General features: G+C 49.0%; 2 protein-coding genes across 5 annotated transcripts in view; one reads left to right on the forward strand and one right to left on the reverse strand.

The window, feature by feature from the left end:
* KCTD10 (potassium channel tetramerization domain containing 10) lies at positions 1-24,544 on the reverse strand. 2 transcript variants are annotated; one of them, XM_019757448.2, is made up of 7 exons: positions 24,419-24,544; positions 18,427-18,640; positions 10,271-10,440; positions 7,556-7,642; positions 7,190-7,242; positions 5,723-5,918; positions 1-1,786 (listed from the first exon to the last, which is right to left on the reverse strand). In XM_019757448.2, the coding sequence occupies exons 1-7, from the start codon at positions 24,419-24,421 to the stop codon at positions 1,562-1,564; spliced, it is 948 nt and encodes a 315-aa protein (XP_019613007.1). In that variant the 5' UTR covers positions 24,422-24,544; the 3' UTR covers positions 1-1,561. The 2 variants fall into 2 exon arrangements, with proteins under 2 accessions (XP_019613007.1, XP_019613006.1); XM_019757447.2 differs by having other exon boundaries at positions 7,556-7,645.
* A 52-nt stretch (positions 24,545-24,596) lies between these two features.
* The window catches only part of UBE3B (ubiquitin protein ligase E3B), a 54,748-nt gene continuing 52,711 nt past the window's right edge, over positions 24,597-26,633 (forward strand). The window contains exon 1 of one of the 3 annotated variants that reach the window (XM_019757440.2): positions 24,597-24,955. The gene's annotated coding sequence lies outside the window, so the exon portion shown is untranslated. The remainder of the gene's footprint in view (positions 24,956-26,633) is intronic. The other 2 variants (XM_019757441.2, XM_019757443.2) reach the window with 2 other exon arrangements.

Here is a 26,633-nt window from a genome sequence, read left to right on the forward strand (position 1 = left end):
ATTGTTTTAAAGGTTTATTGTACACTTTGCTGCTGGATACAAAATAAAGGCATACAACTGTCGCAACTCGGGCAGTACGTACAAAGTCGAAGCGGTAAAAACCATTTCAAAATATAAACTCGTTTTTTTGGAATACATTGTGTCAGAGGCTGCCCATATTAATACCTTTGGTATAAAACAGTAACGTTTCCCTTGAAAAGCAGACAAAACCCATCCATTACCTTACACACATTCGCATCACCTTGTAATCTAGTCTCAACCACCCACATTAGTCACGACTCACTTCCGTCCCTTGACAGGCGGAGACTGGGAGGTAGGTAACCGAGAACGTCCGTCCCACGCGAGCACCGAGCTCCAGCGCCCCACAAGCACACATCCCCGTCTACAGTCGCACACGTCCCTTAAACAAACACGAACACCGACGCTTACTGGACCCAAAAGGATCTGCATATCCTCTCACTGATGGCTATTCCACACGGTGTCAGAATCACAGACAAAGACCCCAAGGGGCTCTCCAGGTGATGGCTGCGTTTACAGCAGGCAAACTGCCCTGAGACTGCTGGTGAGTGGCGGTCCCGCCTGGACGCCAGGCCAGGAGAACAGAGTCTAGGGCCACACTAAATTTCTAAGCATCTACTACTGGCTGTAAGCCCAGCGAAACAAGGAAGGAGACTGAGGGAGAGGGAATAGATCCCCGGGTTTGAGCTACCCCCATAACCAGGCCAGCCAGCCTTCCTGGAATGGAGTGGGTCAACAAGGGGGGGGGGGGCAAAGGGATGGGCAGGAGTCAGGGAATGGGGCTGGGAACAGAGCCGAGCACTTACTGCCAAGGACAGCTCTGCTCTTAGCCAGATGTGCGGGGGCCCAACAAGCACGGGACCACAGACCAGCCAAGGTGGCAACAGGCTTGCCCCCTAAACAGGGCGATGTGAGGAACAACAATTTAGAAACAGGAAGCACAGCAGGCCCCATCACCACTGCTCCGAGCTGCAATGATTTACCAGTAAGCCGTGGGCACGAAATCCTGTGGCAAAATGGGCTTCCAGCAAAGCCGGCCTGGAGACTGCCTGGCCTAACACACAGGGAGCAGAGCCAGGGCGCTGGGCTGGAAGGTTTAGAACTAGGGAGCTTGGAGACACCTCTGGTGGCCACCAGCTGCAGGGTCCCTCTCAGAGTTGTCAAACTGAACCCAAAGGGAATGCCACCGAAGACACTCAAATAGGTAGTCAACATCCACAAAAATAAATACTGCAAACAAAAGTTCTCACGTACATGTCATACCCATTCATACTTTTCCTTCGAGAACCCAGCAAGCCTGGCTCCAAGGCTCCTCAGATTCTCCCAGAAAGTAGGCCCTTGGGCAGCTTGTCAACAACAGGGCCCATTCACCTGGGTAAAAAAATCAATTCACCTTGTCGAGAAATATCAAAATAATCATCTGGCATGTTACAAAAGTATCTGCCGGCTCCAGAAGTGGAAGGTGCCTGGAAGCCTGTGTAGGTCCAGTGTGGGGCGGGGGAGGGGAGAGGGCGGGAGGAGGGCAGGGCCTGCCCTTGCCGGCTCACTGGTGGAGGTGGGTGCGGTCGTCGGGCCGCTTGATGTGGATCCGACGCACTCGCTCAATCCGCTCCCTTTCGCGCTCCTCGTCCTCATCCAAGTGGTGGGAGCGGCCGGCCGCCCCCCCTGTGGCCTCCAGGAGGGCATTGTCAGGTCCCCGGCCATCCTGGGCCTCGTACAGCAAAATATTCAGGGTCTCCTCATAAATCCGGGCTTCAGGGAACTCCACCTGTGTCCCCACAAAATACAGGGCAGGCAAGTTAGCGTCACACCCCCGCCCCCACCACCTGTGCCGCCCAACCACCCAGTACTTCCGATGGGCTAAACCAGGCCCCAGGGATTCCATTTAAGACCCTTGTCATTGTTTTTAAAGTAGTTATTTTCAGTAGGCAACACTTAGAGCGCTAAATTCATGAGACAAAAGGGAGACAGTGAAATAGGTCTCCCCCTCTTCTCTGCCCCCTAGTTTCCCTGCCTGAAGACAATGCCTCTCATCATTTTACACCCCCCCCCAAGGGATCCAGTACATATAAATATACGTATGTTACATAATATTCACACATGTTAAAACACATAAAAGGTGGCCCCCTACACAGACTCTTCTACCATTGCTTTTCCCTAACTTGGAGATCATTCCACACCAGGGAATTACAAAGAATTGGACAATGCAATTAACTAGTTCAAGCCTGAGCTCCCTCATGAAATGGACACCTATCTCCCCTTCTTTGTAAAGTGCTGTTTGGCTTATTCCCCTTCGGGGTTAAGGCGCCTTGAACAAGAGGTGAGCTGCGTAAGTGGGACCCAGGCTGGGTGGCAGGCACTTGACTCAGAGTAGAGACTCTGCTTTTGAGGGCAGGATTCTGAGCTGAGGTGCTGGTTTCTGGAGGAATGGAGCACAATCCACCCCATCTTTCCCACTGAGGCTATAAAACCAGGAGAGAGCGTACACAGCAGCTAACTAAGGACAGGGACATAAATACTGGCAGAGAAATTGGGGGAAAGACCAGAGTTTGAAGTAATAACAACCATCTGTGAGTTTACTGTTTTTCTCTGCCAGTATCCCCCCAGCCTGAGTGCAAAGCAGCCCATCACCCGGAAACGGGCACCAACCAGGACAGAGGGAACTCGGGGAGAAGGTCTCTGGTGGCCAGAGGAGCCACCAGTCTCCAACACCTAGAGAAGGGGGGGGTTCCCTGGTTTTCTTTCTTTTTTCTTTTCTCCATTTTCTTGCACCTCAGCCCCCAAGAATTCTTGTGGTGGCAATGAGAGCCTGTGGGAGCCAAAATTCTGAGGGAGGGAACCTTCCCTTCTGATTAGAAGAGCTGTGGTCTCAGCAGGACAGGGAGAATCCCGACTGCTGTTTTTCTCTATCTTCTTGCTACTTGGCTCCTGACACAGGCAAAGTCACTGGCAGCGTGTGGCAGAGCGGGTAACGAAAGCCCCAGATTCCTGGCCAATGACTGAAAAAGGGGGAGTCCCAAGGAAGCAGAAAGTTTCAAGGAGTCTGTGAAGGAGGGGAGCTTGAGAAAGTGGCTTCTTAAGGTTGTGTGTGAACTCCAGGCTCACCCCCCTCTGCCGACCTGACCCTCAATAGCGTGTGTAGACTTGAAGAAATGAGCAATGGGACAGACCGCTGCCCAGGACACAGACTGGCGCCCAGGTGGCACAGATCTGCAGGCTTTGAAAACTCAACTGTCATTGGAACTACAACCCCCAGGAGGCTGGTGGGCACTGTGGCATGAACCCAGCTGAGTTGACTGCCTGCTAAACAAAAACATCAATGTTCTCCCTGGGATTTAAACAAGACCTACAGCCCTAAGACTTTCCAAACTGCCCTGGATACAACTCAAAAGTTCTCAGCATATACATGAAAAACCAGAGAAATCTGAACTCCTGAGGAAAAAGATAATCAACAGAGGCCAAAGCCAAAACGACACCAGATGTCAGAATTCTCTGACAAGGACCTGGAAGCAGCTACTATAAAAATGTTACAACAAGTAAGGGCGAATGCTCTAAAACCAAAGCAAACATAGAAAAGTCTCAGGAGGGTGATAGAAAGAACCAAATGAAATTTTAGAACTGAAAAAATACAATAACCAAAAGAGAAAAAAGACCAACCCACTGGAAGGGCCTCATAACAGAATGGAGATGACAGAGGAGTGGCAGGGAACTTTAAGACAGATCAACAGAAATGAGACCGAACAGCAGAACCAAAAAGACAATAAAGGGCAGGATTCTGTGCTTAATTATCACCTAGTGAGTCAGAATTAAGAACCAAATGGACAATGTCCGTATTAAACATCTGCTTACACTTTATGTCAGCAAGCTACACCATTTCCAACTTAACTACAAGAGAGTTAAATGGTGATTACAATAATTACTGCAGCACTTGGAATGTTGTACCCAGGAAGGTAAGATACAATTATGCAAGAAGCCCAATGGAACATAGGTACTGGAGACAACAGAACATGCATGTTTGCTCCAAAGCATAGCTCCGGAGGTTTGGGCTAGAAGGAGGAACCTGTTCCTGCGGGGACAGCCGACCCCAAAACCACCTCCCTGGAAAGCCAAAGCCACATGCTTCCCTTGGAGAAAGGAAGAAGCCCTCAGGGACAGGATGGCAGAACAAAGGAGCCATGGAGAGGGGCCCTGGCCTCCCATCCTGGCCCTGCCACTAACCAGCCTCAGACACAAGCACAGGCTCGCTCAGCCTGCCCACTCATCTATCATATAAACGGTTGGGATCAGCTCCCATGGTCTCTAGATCTTTCTGCTCCCTGTGAAGCTCTGAAAATGGCAAGTCAAGATTTTAAAGCTTAATATGATTATCCTTTTAATAGCCAAGGGCAGAGGCAATCCATATATATATATATAATATATAAACAAACTACAACAAAATGGGGAGTCTAGTTAGGGGAGTCACAGCCCTAAGGAAAAAAAAAGTTCATGGGAGCAAAGAGGCATGTGTCTTGCTAATGGGGTAAGAGGAGCAAGCGGATTCTGAGCCCCATCCGTCTTTGAAACAAAAAAAAAAAAGAGCCTCTTCCCTCACTGGCTCCCTTCTAACAGTAGACATCTTTTAGGATACATTTTGAATACGAATGATTAAAATGTTTAAGTTAAAAAACAACAACTCTGGTTTCTACTTTGAGGTCTGCTTTTCTCTCATTTGCCTTTGCTTGACGCCAGCTCTAGAATCCCCCAGAATGGCACGCTCCTGGAGCTGGTGATGGTGATAACCTGAGTGGGTGACCGACACACTTGAACGAAGGTGACTAGAGCCATGAAAATCTACCGTGGCAGAGCTACTGCATGTCCCCGGTCACCAAGGCTCCCTTAGATAGACTGAGAAGGAAATGACAGAGTATATTGTAGTATCTTTACAAAAGAAAGAAAAGGAAAGGAAAGAGGACCGAGTTGCATAGCTCAAGGAGGGCAGGGCAGCAGAAGACATAACGGGAGTGAAGGTCAGTGAACAGCGACCAGAGCTCTTATGGTACCTGGCGGTGTGATCTAGCTTTGCAGAACGGCACAGAGACAGAAGCCAAGGGAGAGCTCAGGGCTCTTGGTGTGGAGGATGATATAAAAATGGACCCACAGGGAGTCCTGTACGAGGTCGGGAGCCAGGGAATGCTGAGTGGGCCCCAGGAGGGTGGATGGCCACTCTAGGTCAGTGGGTAAGAGGAGGACAGACAGGTGGTAGGAGCAGTCGGTCATGACTAGAAAGCCAAGGTCAAAATCTTGAAGGTGGCACCGTTCCTCTGATGATCAAATGGGATGGGGCCATGCTGGTGGGAAGCAATGTGGTGCTGGAGGGCAACACACTGCACAGGCAACATCAGATCACTGAAGGTACAGGCGCAAGTGCCGGCAGGGGGTACACACAGGTACCAGGACATGTCTGCATCAGCACAGATGGCGAAGGAACTTAGATGCGTGCTGAGCGTCAGAAAGGAAATGCCATTCCGAGTCTCCAAAACCTACGTGTAGATCTCACCAGGGCCCGAAAGATCATGCTTATTGTGAACAATGAACAGTCACAAGCCAAGGAAAACACTTCGAAAGTTTTTCTCTCTTTCAGTTTCTTCTGCTCAAGTGCAAAGGGAAGTTGTACGAGGGCAAACGTCAGAGCAGCCACTCAGCACTGTCCCCTCGCAGCCCTTACCTTGGTCTGCTTCTTCTCAGTGGCATAGACGATGGAGGTACAACAGACTTCGGCAATCTTGCGGCCCTGACCGTAAAAGGACCAGCAGCAGATTTCGTCCCCAATGACATCCTTTATGAATAGGACCCTTCCGTTAAAGCGCAGAGAGAGCTTATCAAAGAGTTCAATGTTTTTCAACATATTGTCGTCAGAATTGCTGCAAAAGAACATTTGAGATAAGGTGACCACAGCTGACAATGACTGCCACCATCGGTTGTGTTTCCACATGCTGGGCGCATTATCTCCACTATCCCATTCCAACTTCACAATAATCCCATGGCAACCAGTCCCCACTGCTCAGAAAGGGAAAGTGAGGCTTAGAGAAATCAGGTAATTGCCCGAGGCCCCAAACTAATAAACAGCAGAGCCAGGCCTCAAAAAAGACAGCTCTAGACACTCAGCCCGTGTTCTACAACAGCCAGCGGTGAAATGCTGAACACATGGAGCCTGCGGGCAGAGGGCACAGGTGGGGGACCATGGAGCCCCACTGAGTCACAGGAGCGGCAGAGCGGGACTGCCCAAGGGAGACGTTTTATCCTGGGGCAGTTTATGGGTCATGCTTGAGTAACCTCATCAAACCCCCCGACATCCCTCAAGTTCCTGATTTAGAGTCACATGTTCCCAAGGGCCACCGGGCATTCTATAAGCCCACTTAGACTGCTGGTGGGGATGCAAAATGGTGCAGCCACTTTGGAAAACTGTTTGGTAGTTCCTCAAATGACTAAACCTAAGTTAACATATGAGCCAGCAATTCCACTCCTAGACATATACCCAAAAGAAATAAAAACATGTCCACACAGAATCGTGTACACGAATGTTCACAGCAGCATTATTGATAATGCCCAAAAAGTGGAAATGACCCGAACTGCCCATCAGCTGGCAAATGGGTAAATAATACGTAGTCTATCCGCACAATGGATTATTTACTCAAACAAAGAAATGAAGTGCTCATCATACAACATGGATGCGCCTTGAAAACATGACGCTAAGTGAAAGGTGCTAAGTCACAAAAGGCCACGTATTGTATGATTCCAGAGATATGAATGTCCAGAGGAGGCAAACCCACAGAGACAGAAAGCAAAATAGTGATTGCCCAGGCCCGGGAGGGAGGGGGAATTGGGAGGAAAATGAAGGGTGACAGCTATGGGCCTCGGGTTCCTTTTGGGGGTGATGAAAACTAGGTTACGTGGTGATGGTTGCACAGCTCTGTAAATATACTCATTATACACTTTGAAGGGCGGATTTTACGGTATGTGCGGACTATATCTCCTGTCTATCACCTGTCTATCTTTGTCTCTACCTAGCTGGGCATCCTCGAGGTACAGGAGTGCCACCCTTATCAGGAGGCAACAAGAGGAGCTGGGCCTGCCTGGTGTGAACAGAGGCTTTCCTGGCACGTGCAGAAGTCTTGTCTGGCTGATGCCTTACCTGGTATATGAGTACTTGTTGTTACTTCTGTTGTAGAGCAACTTCACGGCTGGCTGTGGGTTGTTTTGAAAAAGAAGAGAGTTACTTGGTGTGCAGGTGCAATGAACCCCTGGTTTCCCATGGGGCTGGGCCCTGCCACCAGGCCAGAGAGGCAGACAGCATAGCTGGCTGGCTGGAGTGGGGCTCGAGAGGGACATGGCATGACCCGATAGTGGGGGACACAAGATGAGCTGCAGGTTCCCACTCGTAACCCCTTCTCAGGTCTTGCCCAGGCAATTGCACACACTGTCATTTAAAAACTTATTCCCAAGGGCCTCCATCATGTCTAGGAGCAAAAGAAATGCCACAAGGCTGCCTCCAACGTACCTTATTTGAAGTTGCTATGAGTTTCTGTTCTTCTTTGGATGAGGTGATCACAGGAACTTTGCAGAAAGGCTCGTAAGTATCTTTGTTCTGCTGGAACAAAACATGCTTTCAGCCTAGGAGGCCTGCCCTGCACCGGATTATTTAAGCTGGCCTGGCGAGGGGAGATGGGGCGGGAAGAGAGGCGGATTCTCACCACCCGTGAATGGGGGGCGACCAGAAGTTGAGTTCTCCAGGAAGTCTGCTCTTTGGCCAGGGCTATTATATGCCAGGGGCTCAATAAATACTAACAACGATGACACATTTCCACCGCCTAGGAAGCCACTCAAAAATAAACCCTAAACCCAGTAGATGAAACATGATTGCGTCAAAGCTTCTAAAACCCCACGACAATGACTACAGAAGAATATAAGGAATAAAAAAAGTATAAGCTCAGAAAGAGAAAGAGAATGAGAGAAGTGAGGTTAGCAGACAAAAGATAGCAAGACTTCGAGGCTGAAGGGCCAGTCACAGACGAGTAATAACCAAGGAGGAGAGGAAAGCTGGAACCTAAGTCAGCAGATAGGAGAAAGTCCTGGAGATTTTCAAAGAATGCCTCTGAAGGCTGGTGCACACAGACCAAGGTCAGAGGACTGCTTGCCCCAGCGAGTTGGCAGAAACACCAGGGAGACCCCTGATGGATCCCCTTCCCCAGCCCAGCAGAAGAAAGATCCATTTTCTTGGAGTGGTTTGTACAAGGCAGGACTGAGTTGCTATTCTGAAAACAGGGTGATCCCATGAATGGTCTACACACTAGAAGGTAAACTGGCCCCTTCCCCCACTCAGATCTCAGAAGGCAGTCAGTCAGGCATATACCCTCCAGGCAAGAGAGTGGAGGATACCTCCCCGGGAACTGACCTGTCCAAAAAAGGTTTACAGATTCTGACATTGGGGGTTCCCACCAAAATGTCACCTTTATCACCCACCGCTGAAGCCTACCGGAGAACAAGGACCACCCCCACACATACAGCTTTCCAGAGCCTTACTCCTCAATTTCAATAGGCCAAAGGTCATCAGATAATACATAGAAAGTCTCTCAAACATGAGACCAAAACAAAGAGAGAAAAAGTAAGGGAAGCAGTCAGACGATGAAGGCAGCAGAAAAAAAAACTTCAAATACTAGTATCATCAGACAGATGAGAGCAGATACTGCATCCTATGAAAGACGACCAGTGTGCTATATAAAAAAAAGGAAAGGCTCTTGGAGACTAGAAATATGATAGCAGAAGTAAAATATTCAATAGAAGGGTTAAAAAGGTAAAACTGGAAAAAAAAAAACCTCTGAGAAAGTAGAACAAGAAGACAATTGGGATAAAAACTGGGAGGACATCAGCTTTGGAAGTGTGACCTCAGAGACTAATAGAAACCACAGAAAGGGGACCCAGAAGGCAAGTCTCCAAGACAAAGAGGAAACAAGTTCACTGATGTGTCTGAACGTACCCACAGGACACTGATCTTTCTCAGAATTTAGGGCTGAATTAGGGATATGAACTTAGAAAACCAAGCAAACAAAACAAGGAAGCAATCACCAACTCTGGCAAACTGAGAAGTCACACAGGAAAGAAAATAAGTCACTGCATACTGGGGCTCAAATGTTACCAATATAGACATCTCAGTGTAAACTCAGAATATCCATCTAACCCAAACTGTGGTAACCGATATTGGGAGACCAGGAGAAGGAATGTATAAATATGTAAGTTTGCTAGTGGCTGGGGAGGGGGGTGTGCTAGTACGTAAGCGAAATTGAAATTTTCTATAGTAATGCCAGTAGATAATGTTGAAAACTGAAATGTCAATGAATAGCAGTACACCAAATATGAAAGTAAACAGAACTGCTGAAATTAAGAGGCTGCCTGGGGGTGGGGGGTAGAGGGGAAAGGACAGATAGAGGTGCTTTTGACACCAACCTTGCAATACTATGTGACTTCTTAAATGATGTACATGCATTACGTTAATATAAAAATGAAATATAAATACTATACTAAAGGCTACATTTGGTTAGATTTACAGTGAGTTCACAGACTCCCAGGGCAGAGGTGGTGTGTGGAAACAGGTTCCTTGAGGAGCTAGGCATTATGGGTACTGTTCCCGTGGAGGGCCTGAGAGACCTGTGGCTTGGGGGAGGCCAAAATAAGAGCCTCACCTGTACAGGTCCAATTCCTGTGACAACCTAAAGGGACCCTTCTGATTCTCTGCCATGCCAGAACTTTGTCTGAAACAAATGGCCATTGGTTATGTCTAGAAACATTGTGGTTTTATAGGGATTTTGCTATCACTAGACTTGACCCTGATATTCCTGCCTCAGGGCCAGCTGAGGAGTGAGGGGTGTCTGTGTCTGCAGAGACCATGCTAGGCTCCCAGTGATAACTCATGGGGTGAGAGTAAGGCCCCAGATGGGTCCAGAATCCAGATCAGTATAAAGGGGTTCAATGTACACGAGATGACCCAACACCGTGGAGGCTGAGATGAGCCCGAGGGCAGCTGGGTAGCCTAAGCATTACAGAAAAGCCTCTTAGGGGTCCCTCGGACCAAAGGGGACAAGCTCCACAGCGAACTCATTAACACTCCCAAGAGCTCGGTGAGGTAGGAACTGCACCCACTTTTGCAGAGGGGGAAAATGAGGGAGGCAGGGAGGTCTGGGGCCTCGCTGCGCTTATGGGAAGAAAGGGTGATGCCTACTTGTAGGGCTGCCTGGCACTCTTCCACCAGGCCCTGGACCAGGTAGTACTTGGCTTCTGCCAGCAGCTCCTCGATCTCCCGGCGGCTCTCGGGCAAGGGGACGGCCCCATCACGAAGGTAGTTGAGGATCGTACCAAAGTGCTTCCCACAGCGGTCAATTAGGATCCAGCCTGTAGAGGAAGGGAGGGGGAGTTACGTGGGCACTGCCCTCTTGGAAGGCGCTGGGAGGACCTGGGGAGTCTCCAGGCTCCCTCCACCTCCCGGGGAGAGCAGGAACCACAGAGAGAGCCACCAGCAGCCCTGTCACAACATCCCAGCCCTGCTGGCTGGAGACCACCACACGCCAGACTCATCTAGTCTCAGACTCTTTTGGACGCCAAGGCCCCTGAGACCTAACAGCATGTTTCTAAAGAACCCTCCAAAATCCCTTAGACGAGAACATCCCAAGGGGCCTTAGAGCACCGCACCTGGATTAATTGTGTCTAAATGACCCTGACATGGGAAAAGGCCTCTGGAGTGAAAATACCTACTCCCTCTTTCTACAAGGCTTTTTTCAGACTCTCAAAACAGAGCCATTTCTAAGGAAGCAGAGGGCGCATCCCCGCAGACTGGGACCTGTCTCAGGGGGGTGACCCCAGACACTCACCAGCACCAGAGGAAGTTCCTGCTGTCAGTCTCCACATGCACTTACTGGCTAGTGGCAGCTATTAGAGATAAAATGGTGAAGGAGGCAGACCCTGCCCCCAAGCAGTTCAGGGTAACATGGGGAAATGAAACTTGCGTTTATTAAAAGTACCCATATGGAAAAATGACCAACTGGGGACCAGAACCAGGCACCGAGAAAAATTCTTGGGGGTAGGGCCAGGAAGACAAGCCCTTCCACTTCTCAGGGTCCTTTCCAGGGTCGGCACTTGCCTGCTATCCCACCACTAGAGATGTGATGGGTTTTCAAAATTCCTCTACTGAAACGCAAATGTCCCTGGCAGTGGTATTTGGGGGAGGAAACAGGACTGGAGCCTGGGGAGAGAAGATGGTACCGAAAAGGGAAGTAGGAATGGGACGAAGACCAAGTATGTCTGGATGGAAAACGGGGAGCGCTAAGAAAGAAGCCAGAGAGACATGAAGCCCCGACCGTCCTCGCCAGCAGGGCCTCCTCCAAGGGGCTTGCCCAGGTCTCCCGTCCAACATGCCAGGTGGGAAACAGCAGCACGGGCACGTGAGGAGGATTAAACAGGAACCAGTCATCTTCTGCCCCGGCTGTCTCGCTGCCTTTGCTCCCAGCTCAGGGAGAAGGGGCCCACATTTCCACTGCTAACACCCCCGAGCCCTGCCCCATGTCCCCCTCAGCACCCCAGGCCTTGGATCAACAGCGGAAGCCAACAAAAACCAAGAGCGGGGAACATACCTTTTTCGGATCCAGAGTCACCAGTCCACTCACTTCCCCCAACCCCCTCGGCCCCCAAACCCAGTCCTGCCAAGAGTTCTCTCTTGGTTTTAGGGGACTAGTTGGGATTCTTTTCAACGTTCACCAGGAGAGGGGATAACTAGGCTATTTCCATGCTCCCCTCCGGCAGCCTGGAGGCAAATCTTGGTTTCAGGAAAGGAAGAGGTAAATCATATACCCTGACAGTGACTGCTGGACATTGTCCCATTGCTTCTTTCTACATTTGAGACAACAAAGAATGGACTCAGGATCTGTAATGCAGCCCAGATGCCTAGGGGAGGCTTTGAGCAGGCAGGATAAACAAGTACAAGTGGGCTGGGCTGAGGGCTGACCAGAGAACTGTGCCCTACCCGCTGTGGGCTGGGGGTGAGGGGTCTTCCTTCTCCGGCCAAGAGTGGCCAGGCAGGGATGTGGGCCCGGGGCTGTATGAGCCTCTGACATTGCAAGCGAAGCCAAAAATGCAGATTTCTTTGTGAAATCTCCTGATTTTTAAAGAATGGTAAACTAATTTTTTAAAAAACCGGTTATTATCCCACCATAGGGCAACCAAAACACATCTGCAGGCTGCACTGGGCCCACATGTCACCAGCTTGCAACCTCTGTGCTACCCTGGAACTAGTGCTTTTCTTCCAATGAGCTGACAAGGTGTGGAAAGAAAGACAGTGTTATGTTTCCACCAGTTCTTTTGGAGGGAGGCTCACTCCCCCTGCATTTTCTGAACACAAGGCTCAGAGAAGCTCAGTGACATTCCGTAAGTTGGGGAGGCGGGACTATACCACAAAGACGAAACTTAGGAAAACTCTTGTCACTGGTATTGAGAAGACCAGAAGAACTTCAGTCTTTAACAGAAATGGCAACCAATTCAACCTAGCTGCTCGGGGAAGAAACCGTCCACGTTCTTCTACCTTTGACGCATGGACAATTCAGCTGCTTGGAAAGAGCGAAAGCCCCTGAAATCAATTACCCAAGTGACAGCCCAGAGTTTCCATAAACGAATAGGCGGACTGGACCGTGACACTGGGCTCCAGCTCAAGAATGCCTGCCGTCAGGAAATGCTTGTGGCGAAGGAATCATACTTTGGACAAATAAGGGCAAAGGAGCCAGGCGCACTCTCCATGAGGCTTCAATTAGCATTTTGACTTTGAAATATTTTCATTGCTTTCAAAGCAGGAATCTCTCCCTTTGAAACAGCTCAAATGCCTCGCGCACGTAGAAAAGCAAATGGAAGTCAAGCAGCCGCTTGCTCGCTGGTGGGGCGTCTTTCCTGCAGCCACAGAGCACACGGGCTCTTTAGGAAGGCTGTACAAGTCAGGACGGCCTGGGGTCCGCAGTGCATTCAACAAGGCTGGAGAGAACAGGCGGGGCACAGACAGGGGGCTCGGGGATGACTGGAGACGCCGCATGGCACAGGGTGAAGAACGTGGGCCTGTGTTCGAAACCTAGCTCTGCATTCTTGCTGGAGGATGTTAGTGTTTCACTTAACCTCTCTGTACAGCCATTTCCTCTTCTAAAAAAGGTGCCCCACAGCGCTGGCATACAGGTCTGATGAGAGAATGTACGGGAAGCACATACCGTGCCGCCCCGAAAATAAGACCTAGCCGGACCATCAGCTCTAATGCATCTTTTGGAGCAAAACTTAATATAAGTCTTATTTTACTTATATAAGACCAGGTCTTATTATTAACTTTTGCTCCAAAAGACGCATTAGAGCTGATGGTCCGGCCAGGTCTTATTTTCGGAGAAACATGGTAGCAGAACACTGGGTCTACTGGCAGCTCTCAAATTAGGTCCCTGACCATGAGCGCTTTGCACATTTCATCACCATTCTCTGAGAACAAAGCAGCAGCATGTTCCAGCCCCCAGGTGGGAGCTTGTGAGACGCTCAGGGTACCTCAGAGGCTTCCCTTTGGGGTTGGGGGGACTAGGCCGCCAGGTTCACCTTCTCCCCGCCCCGCCAGCATAACATGTACTTACTTCCCCTCTCCTTTCCCTCCCCCCACTTCCAGGGAGCTCTCACTGCCCTCTCTTCTCCATACTGAAGTATTTATATTTCTGCGGTTCTCAAACTTGCCTGATCATAAATCACCCGCGGTGCTTGAAGCTGCTTCACTCCGAATCAGAGTCTCTGGGGCAGGGTGTCTAAGCCTCGGCACTACTGACGTTTTGGACTGGATAATTCACTATGGACTGGATAATTCTTTACTACGGCGGCCTGTCCTGGGCGTTGTAGGTTATTTAGAAGCATCCCTGGCCCCTACCCACTAGATACCAGTAGCTAGCACTCCCACCCCCAAATCGTAACAACCAGAAATGTCTCTGGATAATGCCAAATGTCCCCTGGTTGCATACCATGGAGGTAGATCACAGACCAAAATGGAAAACAAACAATGTAAAAACTGAGGTATCAAGACACCAGTGAAAAACCTAGGACGGGTCAGACTTCTGCTGCTTATGTTTACAACACAAAACCATAAAGAAATGGGATCCAGAATACACCTTTCTACAAAGCAAAAGAGGAAATGGGAAAAGACGTAAGAAAGATGCAATCAGGCAGCTAAATGATAAAAACACAAATGACCAATGAACACAAACCGATGCTCAACGCACTAGAAACCAGTAAATGTTAAATAAAAAACAGAGCACCACACCACAACCACCAAACTGGCAATAATTAAAAAGGTTTGACAGTGTCTAGTGCCAGCAAAAATTCAGACCTCTGAGGAGAGTGTAAACGGACAGAAATGCTAGTATCTAGTCAATCCTCTCCTGGGAATAAACCCAGCTCCCAATGCTGCAGCCCCTGAGGCATCTGGCTGGGGTCCAGAACGCCTTCATTTACCAAAGGAAAAATATGATTTTCTGGGTGTACCATGAAGTGACAAAGGCTGGGAAGTGCTGCGCTCGAGGAGCTCACACATGCCAGGGAGCATATTCAAGGACGATGACATCCCTAACAGTAGACAGTGGGAGCCATCTACAGAACTAGCGACAGAATATGGATCCCAACACTGCAGTATATTCCTAGAATGGAACACTCCAGAGCAGGGAACTGTTTGAGCTACAGCTATTTATCCATGGCTTGATCTCACCAGCATAAAGCTAAGTAAAGCAAAACCAAAAAGGCTACAGACTATATAACGCCATTAATACGATGTTTAAAAATACACCAACAATACATTGTTTAGCGATATCAACAGTTGTAGTAACTCACGGAAAGATCCAAACCAGTGGTTCTCAACCATCACTGCACATCAGAATCCCCCGGAGAGCTTGTACAGGGCCAGATGCCCCAGTGCACTGGCTGGGGGCGGCGGGTGGGGGACTCGGTGCCACCAAGGTTGAAATCCACCTAGTGACCCCAAAGTCAGTCCAGGGTTTACCTCTGGAAGGGAGAGCAGCAAACAGAGAAGGTAGAGAGAGGACCCATCAGTCCAGGGTGATGTTTTATTCCTTGTCTGAGGGGGGTGCAGGGGAGTTTGTTACAGTACCCACAATTTTAAAGCTCTGAATGTATTTCAGACTTTTACAAAAGGCAGGAGGCTCAGCGATCTCAGAGAAACCCCTGGCTACTGCAATTTTCCCACATATTACCCTGACTTCCCCACTGGTTTTCTAGGAAACGTGCTGATAAGAAGATAAACGGCTCCCTCCTTTCATCTGGTTTACACACTCTCTCATTCAAAAGCCTTAGCAAGAGACCAGACTTCACTGGGGGTGGGGTGTGGGGGGTGGGGTACCACAGCAAGCAACAGGGTGATGCAGACAACACCAGCGAGGGCTCCACAGAACTCTTAACTCAGAAAGGTGCCCCTAACGCCACGGCCAATGTTGACAACGGCAATGTGACAAGGGCTCGCGTGAAAATCCCAGCAGCGTAGAAATTGGACGTTTCTGGGAAGGAGCCTGGCCAAGGCCTGCTCACTGCCACCGTGTCTCGGCTTCTCAGGACAGCCCCATGCCCCCCACCCCCACCTCCATGGGCCACTGTGGAAGCACAGCACACTCCTCCTTCAAGGCCAAGGCCACCGTTTTTCCCCTCCCCGCTGTTAAGACCTGCCTCTCCGTGGCTCCCCCCAGCGCTCAGCCCTCCACCTCCACACCTCACCCCAGGCAGGAACACAGGCCACAGGGAACAGTCCCCATTCCGAGTCTCCCAAAGTGTCAGATACTCTACCGAGTGCTTTCTAACTGCCTCATTTAATCCCCAGACAACCCTGGAGAGCATTAGCATTCCCAACTTTGAAGGGAGGAAACAGGCTCAGAGAAAAAAAAGCCGCTCACCCACTGTCAACCAGTGACCAGCAAATAAGTGGCAATTAGCACAAGGCTCAATATATAGAAATCGCTCCACAAATGTTAGTTGTGATGGTTACCATGTGACAGAGCAGGACTCAAACCCTGGCCCATCTCACTCCGACGCCCAAGTCCTCCTCTGTGTAGGAATTCCACGCACACGGTACAAAACTCAAATGGGCAAAACAGTATGGAGCATAGGAGTCGGCCAGCCACCCCGGACCCCTGGCCCCCTCCCCAGAAACAACCAGCTTCTCAGGCGTCCTTTAGGGACTTCTAGCAACAGAACACACACACTGTTCTTTAGCCAGCAGGCTCTGCTGCTACATTTACTCTCCTGGTTGAGCCACACCTGGTGTTTCCACCTGTTTGTGGCAAACTTCTCCACAGTTGACAGCCTTCTGGCCTGAGGCCCAGGGTGAAGCTGTGAGATGCAGGAAACTGTCCCAATTTGAAGGCCACGGGTCAGGCCATGCAGAGCGCTCACCAATACGTGGCTCTGCCCGGCGCGGCACTGGCTGGAAGACCAGACAGCCAGACTGGCAGCCCGGGCCCTCACAGGGGCATCAGCACGAAGCCAGTGGTGGACCCTAAGGCTGCCACACTCAGGCGGCCTGGCCTGGGGGCTGGGCCCGCATCACACCACGGACAGCAGATGGTAAGAGCCAGCAAGTCCCGGGTGCAATAGCTTTTGAAAAAGCATCTCACATGGGATGTGGATTTCTCACTTATCAAACTGTAACCACGGGATAGCACTCACCCCTCAAAGAGTTCAGGTGAGGCAGAAATGAAATAACACCCATAAAATGCCATATGGTGAGCCTTTCATAAGGACGTTGGAGCTCCCGGGAAATGAAAACAGTGAGGTTTGGAGCGTCAGCGACAGCACTGCTTCCCCGGAGATGCTGGGTTTTCCAGGAAACCCCGGGGAAGGACATCCGCCAGCAGAGGTCAGAGTCCTCAGCAGGCCCCCTGGTGCCACTCTCAGGTTTCCCCCACTTGGGTGATGGGGGAGCTTGAGGAGCATTAGGCCACCAAGGCGAGCGCTTCCAAGGAGACGAGGCTTCCTCTTTGCTTTGAAGCGACTCAGCGCTTTTCCTGAGCCCCACCAGAGGCTGGGAGGGCAGAAGAAAAGCCACAGCAATCCTGGGTTCTCAGATAAAGTCTGTTTCCTTCTGCAGCTGGGGTGCTATTGTCTCGTTTCCACAAATACTCCAGGCAAGGCTGGGTGTGGCACAGCAAAGGGGATCCTCCCACTCATAAAAGGCTTGGGTTTTTTTTCTGAGTAAGGCACAGACGGCAGTTCTGGAAGGCCGCGATCACGGGAAGCCCAGAGAAGCGGAACTGCAGCCCTACAACCCAGCCACCTCCAGGACACAGAGTGAGGCACCCCAACTGGTGATAGCCCAAGCTTCGGCCCTCTTAGGACCACCAGGCTTAGGGCCTCCAAACCCACTGCTGTGTCAAAAAGTGCCCATTTTCTCAGGAACCACTGTCCCTGGAACGGCAGGGACATCAGCAGAGGCCCGCCTCAGAAACAGGTTCATAGGATCAAGCCAGGCAGTGGTCTGACCTGGTCTTAAGCAATCTCAGGCCAAGGAATGAAGGATGAGGCTGTTTTTAAACCTCATGTGACCTGCCTGGCAAACCTAGCCAGGTAAAGACGTTCCCCCTTGCCAGGTGCTCTGACTGTTCCAGGTGGGTAGGAAGTAGTTATGGAAAGTAAGATAACTTTAAACAATTCTTTGCTTTTTACTAACATGACTTTCCATAAAGAAGAAAAACGCACTAAATATACATACATTGATTACCTACTATGTGACAACAAACCCCCCACGAGGTGGGTATCACTATGCCCATTTCACCAGATGGGGAAAATGCGTTGTCAACGTCTTAAACAACTCGATTAGGATCACCAGCTACTAAAGGGGGAGCTGTGACTCAAATCCAGGGCTGTGCATCTTTGTCAGGACCCCGGTCCAGAGAAAGCTCTTATGACTCACACTTGAGTTTCACTATGAAGTCATAGAATTACCACTACAAGAACAGGAAGGGAACCAGCTAGGGTAGCTGGTCTAGCCTCCATCTTACAGAGCTGAGCTTTGAAGTGGGGAAGTGACTTTCTGAAAGTCACACAGCAAATCTACAACTAAGTCAGGACTGTGAGTCCCTGTCCAGCCTGATTCCCACTTGTCTTCAGGTCTCAGCTTAAATGTCACTTCCTCCAGGAAACCCTCCTTGACTACTAGATCCAGCCTCCCTGTTACTCACTCTCAGGGGTCCCTACACACAATGATGGCACTGAGCACAACCAGAAATCTGTAGCTGTGTGGTCACTGCACATTCCGTGTTGGTCTCCTGCATCAGAACGAAGCCGTCGACCACAAGCACGTGCCCTGTGCCTGGAGGGTGACCTTACCTTCACTGTCGGTTAGCACCTCCATGCGCCCGCTGAACATGGCTTTCAGCATGGTGTCCTGCTTGGTCAGTGTCTGCATGGTGGTGTAGTAGAGGGCGCCGCCCACATTCAGCTTCACGTACTTGGAGCTGGGGCTTGTGCCTTTGAAGGACGTGGTGCGGGTAGCAGCCGCTGGCACCGCTGAGCTCACCACACTTTCTCCTGACATCTCTTCCTGCCAGTGGAAAAGACACAAGGTCATTGGGGTCACAGCACCAGGTCTGGTTTACTTCTTTCAGCCACTGGGCTGAATCTAGCTTTCAGATGTGTTTTGCTTAGTTCAAGCATATACTGCATTTAAAAAACAACAACTTTGCTCCCAACATTGACAACTCAGGCGAGTTCACAGAAGAATCTGGATTTCTGGCTTCTCTTAAAATCAGAGGCCAACTTGGCCAGCAGGGCAACGACTGGTGAGAGCCGGGGTATCTGGCGAGGGGCATGTATGTATTCACCAATCTACCCCAAACTCCACCCAGATAGCCTCATATACTGACCTCCCCTGCTGACCCTGTGGGTACGAGTTTGCCACTAACTTCTGTGTTACAAGGGCTTCCATTATGTCCACTACCTGTACAAACGAACGCCCTCGTTCTATCCTAAAGCAGCCTGAGGCACAGCCCAGGTCATGTACCACAGGACAGCTAAAAGTGCCACCTTTCGGCTGAATTACAGATGAAATAAGCTTTTATGAAGTAGGATCCCAACTACCTCTCCTAATACTTCCCATAGAAAACAGGGGTGTTTCTGAGAACTAAACAACAAACATAAAAACTCTTAGAAACAAGTTAGAGCAAAATTAGAGACTTTCTGTATTAGCACTACCCCGAAAGGGCAAGATCTGATGACAGTCTTGTAATAGCAGCTAACTTTCATATACATATCAAAGGAATGGATGCAGTGTCCTGATTTAAACAGGTGCAGGAAAGGAGACTGGTACCTGGCATATGTGCACTCGAAGAAAACATTTCTTTGTTTTTTTAAGGAGGGCGCAGCTCACAGTGGCCCATGCGGGAATCGAACCGGCAGCCTTGGTGTTATGAGCACCATGCTCTAACCGCCGCCCCCAAGAAAACATTTCTTGAATGAATAGGTAGATTTCTACAGCTGGAGAAGATGCCCAAGACGGGGCTGAATCTTTAATGAATGTGAGACAGCAGCTCAAATGCTCTGAGAGGCCCCACAGTTCTCCCTTAAGGCATCAAGGCAATAAACCCCACTTTGTCTGACTGGTGGTTCTGGCTGGTGGGCACTGACAGCACGAAGTCTTTTCTAGATCTCCACAATGACTACGTCTTACATCCATAGTTGTTAAAACACACGTTAGTTTTTTCAATGGGATAAGGGGCTAATGGGTGGCAACCCTCCTTCAATCCTTAAGAGCAGAGGCAATGGACAACCCTCTTGATCTCAGTGGCCCCAAAAGACTGTGGCCTGGAAATCACCCACTGGGAGTCACATTAGAGCCTTGTAGAGTAACAGAGAAAGAATGGCCTCCTGGAAAGACCAGGGTTCCCTCAAGTAACTGTCTCTGCTTCATCCAGTAAAAAAAAAAAGAAAAAGAAAGAAAGAAATGGCACAAGAAGGTAAGTTTTCAAAAGCTCAGGCTTGGCTCACCTGGAGTCTCTGTGGCCTGATGCCAACCGTAAAAGAGGCCCAGAGGAAGTGGTGACCCCTCCTTCTCACTTTCCTCTGAAATCAGTCCCCAGAGACCAGACACTAACAATTATCACCAACCATTTCCCTCAGAAAAACTCTAATTCATGGGATGACAGAAGTAGTTTATGGGAATAAAGAGCTTCTAAAAACTTTGAAGCGGGGCTCGAGGAGTTAATTAAGGAAATGTGTTCCAAAATGGAAATACCCTCTGAAGCATTCTTTTCAGATCTAAATTTATACCAAAATAAATGTTTTGGGAAAATGCTCTCACGTTTTGTAAGGTGCTTACAATAAAACAGGCCAAAAAAGTCATCAAGTATACTTCACGTACTTTTTTTGCTCTCCAATATCTTTGAAAAGATAATTTGCGTACAATAGAGTGTGTTTTCTGTGTACTGTCTGGTGAGTTTTGGTCAATAGATGCATCTGTGTAGTCCCCCCACTCCAATCAAGAGAGAGACTATTTCTGTGGCTCCAAAAAGTTCCTCCACGCTCCTTTCCCAGTCCCCCCACGCCCCTTTCCCAGTCCCCCCTCCAAAAAGACACTGCTGCTTTCATTTCTACCACCATCTACAACCACTGAAAATCCAAACAATGCTGGAAGACAACCATCATGATTTCTATTTTGTGCATTCAGATACCACGGCTCATAGTTTAGGCACTTCCCAAAGTGAGTTTGTGACAGACGTGGCTGGGTGACAGAGCAAGTTGAAGGACGTGGCCAAGTCCTGCCTGGCCTTGAGCCCCTGATTTTATCAGTGGTCATGCTTAGCATATACAGAACTATGACATATAAATTGAGAAAGGAGGACCCACTGCTTTCTTTAAGAACAAAAAGAAAAAAAGAAAAAAAAACTCTGAAAAAAGATGGAAGGCAATGCGTGGTTATGGGCTTGGGTTTGGACGTCAGACCTGAATTGAAGCCCCCAGACTTGCCATTTATCAGCTGTGGGAGCCTGGGTGATTCATCTGTCTGAGTCCAGTCCAGCCTATTGAATGGGGAATATGGTGGTGTCTCCCCCCAACCCCAGGGATGCCACAGAGCACTGAGCACAGCCCCTGGCTCAGAGCAAACACTCAAACATGAAATACTCAAATAACTAGCTGAGAATGCGCTCAAAGTCTCAAATTATCTTCTCTTTGGAGACTGGTTCCAGCTCTCCTGACTTCTGACTGCATTACTGAGAGATCAAGGCAGAAACCATCCTGATCTAGCTAGAGACTCCAGAATAGACAAAGAAAGCTCTGATCCTCTCCGGATCCCACTCCTCCAAAGGTCAGTCATATTAATACGAAGAGGCCCTTGAAAAAAAGGTTCTGGCTGTGTTCGTGTCCTGGAGCCCGAGTTACAGTGAGCTGAGGACACAAAGCAGAAGACAATAAGCCTCTCACAGCAAACCTCTCTACAGAGGATGCCCAGCCATCGCTACAGGGATCCTGCTTTTTATAGCTTGTTTCAAAGGTTTGATTTAATTTTTAATGAGGTTGGGGAGGTGAGGTAGGAGAGAGCGAAATTGATGACAAGAAACAGTGAGGTAATTAATACTGGAGGTATTGGTTACCGATTCCATTCAATCAGAAGAGAAGTTTATTCCAGTTAGATGGATAAGCAAGGCATCTCTCTTTTCCATCTCCCGAGTATACTGTTGCTCATTCTAAACAGTGGCCCTCCACTTGCTTGCACATCAAATTCCCTGGAGAGCTTAAAATAATACTGATGCCTGGGGTTCTCCTACCCACTGACATTTTCATGTAACTGGTCTGGGGGTGTGGCATGGGCAACAGAATTTTAAAAATTCCTCCAAGTAATTGCAACGTGCAGCCAGAATTGCAACCTACTGTTCTAAAGAGTTCTGTATGCTTTAATTAGGCCACAACCGTGTTTCCCCGAAAAATAAGACCTAGCCAGACAATCAGCTCTAATACGTCTTTTGGAGCAAAAATTAATATAAGACCCAGTCCTATATTATATTACATTATATTATATTATAGCCGGTATCACATTATATTATGTTATATTAGATTGTATTATACCCGGTCTTATGTCATAGTAAAATAAGACCGGGTCTTATATTAATTTTTGCTCCAAAAGACGCATTAAAGCTGATTGTCCGGCAAGGTCTTATTTTCGGGGAAACATGGAATTAACTTCATGGTCTTGGAGACGCTCCCTTACCTCTTGCTCTATTGGTGCAGTAGATTCCGGACCATACATGAAAAACAAACCACAGTACCACAAACAAAAGCAAGCCTCCACTTCACAGCTTCCAAGCCACAGACAGGAAGCAACTATATATATATATGCTTAAAAAATAAAAGTCAGCCGATGGGGAAAAACTGTTGACTTGAAAGGAGACCCAGGCAAGTACAATAGAAAGAAACGTACCAAATCCCTCACCCCTAGATGTTTTCTATACAACTCTGTGGAACTGTGTCCCTTGTGTGTGTAGTGGGGGAAATATATGTGTGGAATGTTTGATTGAGTTTAGCAAACCTGGACTACAGTTCAGTTCCACTACTTCCTGTGTGATGTTCAGACTAGTGATTTAACCCAGTCTCAGTTTCCTAACTTGTAAAATGAAGGTAAAGTCATGATCTTCATAATAACCCCCAGAGAATGAATGTCAAAGTACTTGGCACCTGCTCCTTAGTGTAGGTTGCCTTCTGCTCCTCAAGCTTTCCTTAAGACCAAGATTCTCCAGCCTTGACTGTACTAAAAAGTACACCTGGGCATGTCTAAAAAGTACTAATGCCTGGGCTTCACCCCAGAACAAGTAATCAAATTTGGGGAGGGGGAGAGAGGGGCATAGCAGCTCCGAAACTATTGTTTGAAAAGTTCTAATGTGTGGCCAGAGCTGAAAGCCACAAAGCTGTTTCTTTAACCAATTAGATCTAAGAGTCACTGTCTTGAGGCTAATTATAAAAAAGTCTGTCATTCCATTTCAATCAAACTAAATTCAATTATCCACATAAGTGTAGCATGATTTTGCATCCAAAACCTATATCCAAGTGTTCTACCAAATTATATTCTCTTCCTGTGTTTAGCACATGATTGACCTATTTCTCTCAATAGTCTAGTGAGGAAAATGTTGTCACCAATCCCACTTTTTAGGGGAGAAAATTAAGAATCAGAACTATTAGGGTACTCTGACTCCCAAGCTCATGCCCTTTTCATCACATAGACAAAATCAAGAAATCATTGCTCTAAATCCCCTGCAGGGCTTGTTAAAACAGATTGCTGGGCCCCACCCCAGACTGATTCAGTAGTCTGTGTAGGGGTTGAGAATTTGGCCATTTCTTACAAGGTCTGGGGACCATAACCTGAGAACCACTGGTGGTCCTTATTTTACACAAAATGGAGCAGACCAAAGTCAGACACTGGCTGACTCATTTTTCTTCAGCAGTGTCCTTGGGACTGATCTTCCTTAAAGATTGCACTTTCCAGGGAAGAGACAAGGGCAACCTAGTGAAAAAAGAGGGTCTGGGCTGAACTTTGCTCATTCCCACCCCAGGACAAAGTTCAAGAAACAGACCCATGAAGGATCCCAAGCACAATTAACTTCCCACAGCTAGGAGACTGCATGTGAGCCATCCCCAGCTCCTTAGGTGTGGCCACCTCCAGCCTCAACGGAAGTGACCATATAGGTAGGTACCAAGGCGCCAGTTAAGACGCTGGACTCCGTGGCGCAAGTACCCTGAACTCAGGCCTCTGGCATCCCTTCGGGGAGTTCCAAGCACACAAAGCACACCCGCCTGCCCACTCCCTCTCTTTTTCCTCCACTCGCCTGTGTGTTCAGATGCACCTGGGAGGCCCCCTTGGCCACGTCCCCGAAATCCAGCGACTTCTGCAGCAACTTCCCAAACTTTCCGTCCCAAGGAATCCCACCTCGCTCTCTCATAACCTACCCATTCTCCTTCGCAACTCCCCCAAATCTCATTTTCCACCCCAAATGTCCGTCTTCAGTGACATCTCTTTGTTCTCTTTGCAATTACCAATTCCGATTTCCAACAAGCACTCAAGACTCAGAGACACCCCCCTCCCTCCCACACACATATCTACTCCCCAAACCCAAATGCTTTTGCCCCTGTGCCCAACAGCCAGAGACCCCGCAATTCTCCACCCAAAGCCCTACCCCCACCCCCGGCCTCGCCCCCATCCAATCCCCCAACCGCCTATCGTCTATCGCGACAGCCCCTATCGCACCCCCTCCGATCGGTCCCTTCCCCCTCTACTCTCCCTCTGCCCCGCTCTCCGCCGCCCAGAGCCCCCATCGGTGGGCACCGCCCTCCTTACCATGAAAAGTCGGAGAACGCTGGAGCCTCCAAACCCGGACTGACGGAGGCAGGAAACACCCAGCTCGCGTGAGCCAGTGAGGGGGGAACGGGGGGGTCGGGGCAGGAACTTCCTCTGTCCCTACCCTACTTCCGCCCCGCAGAGGGCGCCTTCCTAAAAGATCCGTTGTACTGCTAGACGTCGGCGCATTCCTTCCAACCTGCCTGGCCGGAGTGGGTTGCATCTCCTCTCTGCTGGGGCAGGCGTTTATCCCGCTCCTGAATGCTCCGCTTTTTCAGCTTCCAGAGAGGACGACAAGCTACAGGGATATTGTCGTTCCCGGGTGGAGAAGCTCTGGGGAACTATCGGTGCCCGGAACTGGATAGTTGCTTCCCGGCGGAGCTCTGAGAACAAACACCCCGGGGCAAGATGGCGGTCGGGTGTCTATCGCTGCCCCGGGTCTGGCAGAGCTCAGAGGTATTGGGCTGAGACGACAATAGCTGCGGCTCCGACCCCGAGCGCGGGGGCCTCGAGCGGATAAAGGTCTACGGCCTGCGGGTAGCGAGTGGGAACAGGGTCGTGGGTTCACCGAGTGGTGGGGCCGGGGACTTTAAGGGAGGTGGCCTTGGGGCTGGGTCGCTGCTTCACCTGGTCGGAGGGGCTGCTTCAGTAGCGTCTGGCTTTCGCGTTTCGGGGAGGGGTGAGGGGGGAAGGATGCCTCTGCGTAGCCTTTTCCATCTCTTTTCATCTCCGGGGCCTTTATAAACAGACTAACGCTGGGTGGAAAAGATTTGTTATTGTTGATGCCGAGGAAAGAGGCGGGGTCTTAGGAATCACCGAAACCGGAATTGGAATCCAGTGTTCTGGCTGTGTGACCTTGGATGAGCTCCCTCACCTCTCAGAGCCTCAGTTTCCTCCCCTGTAAAGTGGAGTAATTAGCTCGTTTCACAGAGTGTGTTGTATAATGCCAAGTTTTAGTACCGTGCCTGACACCCAGCTCAGTAAAGGCCTCTGGTGTTAATCATACAAATAAAGAAAAGCTTTTTTTATAATTTGACTCTAACTTAGCCCCACGGCAGCCTTGCATTCGCAGCTTGTCTTTGCTGTTTGTGAGTGAGGGAGTCTCTGGGTCTTGTGTGTTTCACTTACAAATAAATAATAGCTTTGGAATTAGAACTGAGTTCAAATTTGGGAGCCTAGCGACCTCTGACAAGTCATGTCCCTTCTCTACATCTCATTTTCTCCCTCGGAAGGTGGGGTTGATAATAGCATGCTCCTCGAGGGTGGTGGTCATGAAACCTAGCTGCCAGCTGTTCCCACATATAGGGAGAGCCCTTTGGGGCTCAGTTGGTATTTATGGTACTTCACGTTTGAACGATACTTTTTGGATTCTCTTGCTCTTTCATAGTTCTCCGTGGAGTTGGCCTTCTCCAGAAAAGACTGATTTTGAGCAGGTCTCATGTGAATGTAGAAGCAGAGGGCAGTCTGAGCCCTGTCTCTTCGTATAAAACCCTCGCCTCTGACGCTTGCTAACAGTCTAACCTGGGTTGTGGGAGATACTAAATAATCTCACAGGTTTGCTGTTCTTATTAGAGGAGATCATTTAGAAAGGACCTGGCCCATAGTGGGTACTCAAACAACATGTTTTCCTTTGGCTTTTCATATGATCTTGGTTGTCACGGATTCCTTGTCTCCTGATCTTCCCACGTATGTCACTGTTGTTTCCCTAATGATTGTAAGCTTCTTAAGGACAGTACAGTAAAGCTCACTTATGTGCTTTCTGCTTTCAGATCCTCCTTATTAGGATTTTCCCATTTAATGCAAATTAGTGCCATGAGGACTAAATTGAGATATAGAAGAGCAAATGTTTCATGTGATCCTTTTAGCATTCCTAGGAGGTAGGTACATTATAGATAAGGACACTGAGGTCTAGAGAGGATAAGTAACTTGGCCAAATGAGGTAGAATCAGAACTGAAAAGAACCAAGGACTACATTGTTTGATCCAAGGCTTTGTCTGTTACAGACAGCATTTTTTTTTTTTTATTCTCCATGGCATTTAGCAGAGTAAGCACTTAGTAAATACTTCAATGTGTTTTGTTTTATTGATGGATTGTAGTAAACAATACAGGTAGAGACGGTGAATAAGAAAGAGTTAGAAAAACTGGAAAGTATAGACTATCATATAGTGTAAACAGAAGCCAACGTATAGCATCGCTGAGGGGATGGTAATCTCAA

The sequence above is a fragment of the Rhinolophus sinicus genome, linkage group LG16 (genome assembly GCF_036562045.2).
Source record: "Rhinolophus sinicus isolate RSC01 linkage group LG16, ASM3656204v1, whole genome shotgun sequence".
Classification (NCBI taxonomy): domain Eukaryota; kingdom Metazoa; phylum Chordata; class Mammalia; order Chiroptera; family Rhinolophidae; genus Rhinolophus; species Rhinolophus sinicus.